Source organism: Gobius niger, assembly GCF_951799975.1.
Source record: "Gobius niger genome assembly, chromosome: 20".
Classification (NCBI taxonomy): Eukaryota; Metazoa; Chordata; class Actinopteri; order Gobiiformes; family Gobiidae; genus Gobius; species Gobius niger.
In genome coordinates, this window is record NC_136871.1 from 22,990,063 (window position 1) to 22,997,631 (window position 7,569).

Below are 7,569 nucleotides of genomic sequence, written 5' to 3' on the forward strand. Positions count from 1 at the left end.
GATTATTCTGCTGTAAATGTGAGCTTTGTTATTCATAGAACATGATGGAGGTGTGTTGAAGTCACGTTTCAGCTGAACACTGTTGCTCCTTGTTTCTTCAGTACATACATTTGAATTTACAGCAGTGCATATCCCACAGCTATAGCCTAATGCATGTAAAGATTACCTTTAGGGAAGTAGTGGTAGTAATAGCAGTAATAGTAGCTGTTTTATTCATGTTTTCAATTGCGGGAAATTATATTTGATCACATCAGTTTTTGAAGGCTCAGGTTCAGCAATACACAAGCTGTAAATACCTGATCAAAGTGACTTAACTAATGCTGGGCAAGTGACGCTGGTTTGCCAGTGTGCAATGTAGGTGCAATGAACCTATAATAGCAAACCCAATCAATTCTCATCCACGTTGTGATTAAATCCTTAAAAATCTTTCTGCCTCCTCTCCCTGTAGTCACCCCTTCACTCTCAGGGCTGTGATTTCTGTCAGAGGCCCCACACTGCCCTGTGTTGTTCTTTTGCATGACTAAGCTCATGGCCCGGTCGTAGTCGTTATAATCTGGTCTTTTCACATGTTGAGGCACAGACGGCTTTGGATATGATTCAAAGAAGCCAAAACAAGGCTCTGTTTACTATGTGGAAAAAAACATTTAAACACTATCATTGACCAACCACTATATAATGCCTTTACCAACATTTACTTACTTTACCACTATATCATTTTTGATTCAGTGGTAATAATGTGTATCATTAATTTGTGCGACCTCACTTACACGAATGATAGATAATTGTTTGAAAGATGGCTAGTAATTTCGAAACACCATCGACCCATATTTAACATTTTACAGAGAAACAGGATTAAAGCCTCAAACCCAGCACCATGTATATAGTGAACTGTCCCTTTAAGAGAGATGCCCCACAAAGTCCTCCCAGTCTCATCTCTGCCCTGCTGCAGATGAAGTTTTGACTTGTCCATTGCATATGGCCTTTCATTTTTAGAGACATAAGAAATTCAGCCAAACAATTTAATCCTGTTGTGTCTGTGTGATTGTGAAGATGAATTTGTGTAGCGGTCATGGCGTTTTCATTATATTGGGACTTATTTGCCTGTCTTTTGTAGACTTTTCCCGGTGTGCCTGTCGGGAAGCTGGATTATGCTGTAGTGGTAGGGACCCTGCTTGCGTGACCAAAGGCTGGAGGTCGGACCGAACTTTTGGGACGTGCTTCTGTGACCAGGCCTGTGTTTCGACCCAGGACTGCTGTGACGACTACCAGACGGCATGCCCAGGTGGGTTTCCCCACAATACTATACTTACTTAAGAAGAATTCATCATGCCATGGTTTTATGAAGAGGGGGCTTCACACTTAGTTGGACATTAATTAAAGAAGGCTGATTTTAAGCTTGGCCAGAAGTGGAACAGTATTATACATGTGTTCAGAGGGGTTTATCACCACTGGCCTGTCTAGGGACTGCTCCTGCCCAATGGTCCACAGCGCTGTTTTATTAAGCTGCCAATGCATAAGAATTTAAATAAGCCTTATTATTGACAGAGCAGTTGCTTGGTCATGGTCATCCTATTTCTTTGTCGTCTTAGGTCCTATTTCCATGTCTTTAGTATTCAGGAGAATCATGGTGAGGGGCTGTTTAGTTGCCTCAGAGCCTGGACATTGTGCAATCATCAACAGAAGAATTTATTCACAAGTTTATGAAGACATTTTCCAGAAAAAAACTGAGACATTCACAACAGCATGGAATCCCTTATATTAAATATCTGGCTAACTCTTCTTTTGCAGCAATAACTGCTTTCCTGTAGTTGCAGATTAGACGCTCACAACGATCAGGATGAATCTTATTCCTCTTTACAAAACTGCTGCAGTTCAGCGAGATTTCTGGTCGTTACTTGCGCACTTACTTTTTCCACGCTGTATTGTGAATGTTTACATGCTATGGCCAATAAATATATTATGAAATGTGTTTGGGTGGTATGGTGAATGACTAGTGATCGAGGAGGCGCTCTGCATCAGTTTCTGCATCTGAGGAGAGAATACATGATGGCACAAGTGTTGTATATGTTTTATCTCATAGCTGTGTCCTGTGAGGTGAGCGAGTGGAGCCAGTGGTCTGGCTGTTCTGAGCCCTGCCGAGCCGGCGTGCGCAGGAGGAGCAGGACCATCCTGAGAGAGAGGCAGAACGCAGCAGACCCCTGCCCCCCTCTGGAGGAGCAGGCGGGGTGTGCTCAGTATTGGACTGAACAGGGCCCCTGCCGCAATTCACTGGGTCAGTCTGTCCAACATAAACGTTCTATTTTTTTATTTATTTTTTGCTCTTTTAATGTAGCTTATGGTGGCAAAATCCTGATGGAATCAATGTTATGTTAACGTCAAAACATTTTCAGAACTGCCAGCTTGTCTAGTGAAAAATCTGTAATTCACCGATGCTGCTTTGACAGTGTGGTGACATAACGAGTAAGAAATAAATTGCTGTCATTGAACAGTAGTATATATAATACAGTACCTTTGAATTACTGTCCTTTTTGTCTAACAGTCCCTGCTCTCATCACCAGCAGTGGCTATGGTAACGCCCGGAAGAAACGAGACATTCCTGACAGTGAAGTGACTGGGTAAAAACGCTGTACATGCCACACACCATTAGTGCTCTCAATAATGTTTCTGTTATTATCGGCTTGAAGCTTTGATTTCAATATGGAAACAGCAGTGAATAAACGTTGTTCAAATGTGGCCCTTTGCACGACATTAACATTGCATTGATGAAACAATGCAATGTTTCATCAATGCAATTTTTTTCAATTGTGTGCAGTGGTTTAATTGCACACTTTTGCGTGATTACATTATTTTTTATGTTGTATATTATCTGTTTGGCGCAAGAGCACAAAGGCTTGCTGCCGAGCTAAGTGACACTGGGCGTGTCCACTCTCAGGGCACTATGTAAACTCTACACAGGCATGACAATTGTTTTCGACGTAACTTGTGTGAATCCTACAGTGACACTGGTCTGTGTACTATATGTAGGTACTGTGTGCGTTTTCAGCTAACCACCTTGACGGCAGAGTGTGCTCAGAGCAGAGGGGCCCACACTCACTGGATGCAGTATTTGAGGGAGGGGCATCAGGTCTGTGTGGAGTGCCAGCCCCCGGCTCTGGCCCAGGGACAGGCCCACTGCGCAGGAGATGGAGAGAGCTTCTATAGCAATGACTATTGGTAAACTCATACTGCAAAATACAGAACAACCACTAATGTTATACGCTGATTGTTGCCAATTCAAGCTTAGAACTTGTTACTACCCAGTTGAGACAAAACAGAAGGCAGCAGTTGAGGAATTCACTTGCAGGGGCCGGTTAGTTACATTTAGACAGCTCTTTTTGTCATGTACATGTCAACATAAGTCAAAAGTGGTCCAATCTTAAAATACAGCCTTCTCATCAATTAACTTTATTCAGTTTTATTAGTTCTTCTATTTCACACATGTCATGTTGTGTGAATTATAATATTTTTTTGACCTGAATTTGCTTTATTTAATCTCATTTCCAAACCTTCAGAAAACTGTTCGCTTCCAGACAAATCCTAAAACAGTTCAAATTTGGTGACAGAGTGCTTCTTCTCTGTGCCACTAGATGTCGGCAGAGCCTACCTCTTTTCCAGTGCTGTGACCTGTGCTCCTTGTTGCAGGCGGCCCTCTCTTCAGTGGCAGGCCGTGGGTAACCCACGCTGCAGAGGCCTGTGGAGGCGCGTGGAGCGCCTGGACACTTGCACCTGCCCCACAGCTCACAGCTTCCTCTTCATCTGATGCATCCTCTGCAGTCTCATATGTCCCAGCTTTCTGTGTTGAAGGTAGGTAGGATTATATAATATGTTGCGTTCATATGATATCACAGCATTATTAAAAGCGTGGAGGGCAAGAAAATATAACCTTTAACATAAAAATGCTGATTTCATAAAAAATAAAAAAAATAAAAACAGGTTTATGGTTATTTTCTCTGTAATTGGCCTATCCACACAAACAAAAATGGGCACAGAGATTAAGATTATTATGACAACAATTTGTTTTTACATGGTCAGATTTCCAAGGCTACCGCTGTTTTTTGCCTCCCTCCATCAACATCATAGAGTTTTAACACTAATATTAATGAATCTCACATGTGAACTGTCCACAAATAGCTGCTTATGCGTGTTGAGAGTATATAATAATGTATACTAGAAAATGTGTTACAACAATCCACCTATGTTTGACACCCTACCCACCCAAAGCATGTGCCACATTGAAGATTTAGGCGTCATGTGCATTAGGCATTGCAGCTCTCTATGAGAATAAAAGTCCACCAAACAAGATCAAAAACTACAGTGATTTAATTTATTTCCTTTTTTGAGTCATTCAAGGGATCTGTTGCTTTTACTAAGAAATAAAAATATTTTGGGACAATAAGACACTTTTTTTTTTTAAAAACATGACAAGTACTGGCTTTTTGTGCGTGAAACTTCACCAGTCACAACGCCAAAGTCACAACATGCACTGAACAGTAACATTTATACAGAAACGACAGCATAGAAAGTCTAACAAGTAAAAAGGTTTTTCTTCTTCTTTTTTTTTTCTTTTATAAAACAGACAGCCTCGGGACCTACAAACAACATTGTACAAGAGCTGGCTAAAAGACTTTAAACATCACACCCCCCTGTTACACTTTACAAAGGTGATGGCTTAAGCAAGATTGGGGTCAATTCATCTAAGTGAAAAAACATAGGTAATGAAGTAGTAAGTCGGTGTCTTGTGTGAAATGTATCTTGTGCTGTTATTTGCATCTGCAAGTGTAAGAGATTAATGTATCCTCATGAATGGACCCCAACCCTGTGATACAGTGGTCCTATCTGCAATTGTGATATTTGAAAACAACAGTGTCTCTCAAAAGGGTTATGGGTAAAACCAACAATAAAAATAGCAGCTAACATTAAATTAATCTAGATGCATTTTACTGTACAGTTTGTGCACTTCAATCCTCAAACAATAGTCCTTCGTAAAGCGTATAAAGTGATTCCTTTGTCATAATTTCTCCGTGGGGATTGAAAATAGGAACATTTTGGGTAATGTTATGATCTCACAGTATCACAGTCATAACATGCATGAAATATCAATGTGTTGTGTTTTATAACGGCAGTATGTATCTAAGTATGGACACGCATTCTCACTCCTGTGTGCTGCCAATTCACAGACTATTGATTGTCTTTCATAGCTGAGATAGTAGTTTAACATGGTCCCTGACTACATTTAAAAATGAAAGTTTTAAAGCAGATAATACAACATTTTCAGAATACGCAGAACAACCCTGTTTTCATGTGTGGGCAATGCTATGAATTAAGGACCTTTAAATAGTGGCTACATAAGCAAGATTGGATTAATTAAAAGAATCATTTTGAGGTGGCCAAAAGGTTGAGGTGGAAAGCAAACCGAATGGTGTGTGTAATATCAGTGTCTGGATAGAAAGCCACACTACATAAGCTAAAGGCTACAGACACAAAGCATCTTTTCAATCATTTTATTTCTCTACAGTTCACTGTACCACAAATTACAAACACCTGATGTGTGTGTTTTTATCTGTATGATATGACTTGTAACCGGTCTAATTTGATCAAACCTGTTATTTGTGTGCTCTTGATGTGTGCTCATTGTGTCCTCTTCTAAAAATGAGCGAGAACACATACTCAACATAATGCACAGCCTCCACTCTAATTATCAAGGACGCAATTAGCACCAATTGCTGCTATAAATAAAACAGTAAATAAGGAGGCTGTTGCTGATGTTCTCTACCTAGTAACTGGCATTAGACACAGATGACGACAGATAGTAGATCATGGCCTTCCATTTGCTAAAATATTTGGTATAATTTGAAGATACTTTAGTGGCCAATATAAATCACAAACTGATCAGCTCGTTCCCAAAGCTTGTGTAGCCATGTTGTTGAGTCTAAAATCATGAACATTTTATGGCTATTATAACATGATTTAAATACAGACAGTAGGTGAAATGTGGGCATTAAATTACTCAAAGGTGAAACTTGTGCTTTTGGCTTCATTGTTCCATAATTATCTCCACAAGTGCATGCTAAATATCTGGCTGAAAACAATAAAGGAAAAGGTTGCAAAATGTGCCTCATTTATATTGTATAGCTGCTAGATTCAGAGTCATCCTTTTGAGAACGCTTAAGCTACAGAAAACACAAATTCTGCTTACATCAGCATTATTCCCTTAGTGAATGCATGGTCAATACAGCATCCTTTATATAGATGGAAGTCCTCCATGAAAATGGTGAAATGCAGGATTCCCATTGCATGCAGTCATTGGAAACAGTTCATTGTTCTCCATTAAGCAGCAGATCCCCTCGCTCTAGTGCCCTAGCCACACATGTACTGTACCTGCACACATACACGTCAGCTTCTCACAGTCATTGCTATTCCATTCACACTCTGCCTCCTCTCTCTCTATGGGCCGAGCAATATGAAATGGTTCAACTGTGCAATTAAAACAGGAAATGAAATCTGGTAGGGGGATCAGAATCTTAAAAGCAGTGCTTAAAAATACATTGCTGTGTTTGCAAAATGTCAGACTATTTAGTAGTAGTGTAGTTAAATAGAGGTAAAGTAATTGAATATAGATCGTTTTTTGTCATTGCAGTATGTTATGTAAGATGTTAGACAACAAACAGTAAATGGTGCCAAAAAGAGCTTAAAAACGTGTCAAACGTGCTATCGAGATGCTTGAGTATCATGAAGAAAACAATATGTTTTGACATGGGCCATCCTCGGGTCACTCTTGTGAGGAAGCATATGTCTTATGCAATCAAGCCTCCCCAAGCCCAATTATCCAACCATTGCAGAGCTTTAGTGAATGGGCAGCTGTAGTCACCATGGAAACTAAGTGTGTTTTTTTCCTCAAGCGTTTTTTTTGCCCTTTCCTCTATAGCTACATGTGTGTTTGGAGAGGAATTGTGCCATTGCATTTGTTCATTTAGGAATGTGCAGTAGAGAGGCTTAACGTGAAACTACTTTATAATCATCTGTGTTTTCTTTGGCCGAGTTGGTGTTTCAAAGAGGTCAATGCATGTTGGAGATGACAAGCCTGGTCAGCTAAATGTATAATTCTTCCTTACAGTGGAAGCTAGTTCTCGACCATTTAAAGAGCACATAAGAGAAGCAGCAATTTAATGAAGAAAAGTTGGGAAGAAAAGTTATTCTTATCAAAAGTTTCAAGTTAATGGCATAGATAGAAGGTTCCATAGAATTCGAACTCACTCATTTCTCATTAGTATAACGTGGTTTACCTCTGTCTATGCCACTTCCTGTCAGTGTACAATAAAGAAGTGAAACAATAAACTTCACAAAAAATGTAAAGCTAATGAAAACTGGGTGAATTTTATTTATTATTTATTTATTTTTAGCAGAATTTGAAGTATAATTGTGTTTATGTTATGTATGTATGTATGTATGTATGTATGTATGTATGTATGTATGTATGTATGTTTTGTTGGCATGTATTGGGTTGTTTGTTTGCTCGAGAGCTAGATCAAT

The 7,569-nt window shown here is 39.6% G+C and overlaps 1 protein-coding gene across 1 annotated transcript; it reads left to right on the top strand.

The window, feature by feature from the left end:
* Positions 1 to 1,050: 1,050 nt before the first annotated feature.
* Positions 1,051 to 5,404, top strand: LOC306979637 (somatomedin-B and thrombospondin type-1 domain-containing protein; the record flags this gene model as incomplete). Its single annotated transcript, XM_079578670.1, has 6 exons — positions 1,051 to 1,282; positions 2,081 to 2,272; positions 2,540 to 2,615; positions 3,025 to 3,213; positions 3,682 to 3,843; positions 4,616 to 5,404. 5 exons carry the CDS (start codon positions 1,051 to 1,053, stop codon positions 3,797 to 3,799), a joined length of 807 nt encoding a protein of 268 aa, XP_079434796.1. The 3' UTR covers positions 3,800 to 3,843; positions 4,616 to 5,404.
* Positions 5,405 to 7,569: the final 2,165 nt, after the last annotated feature.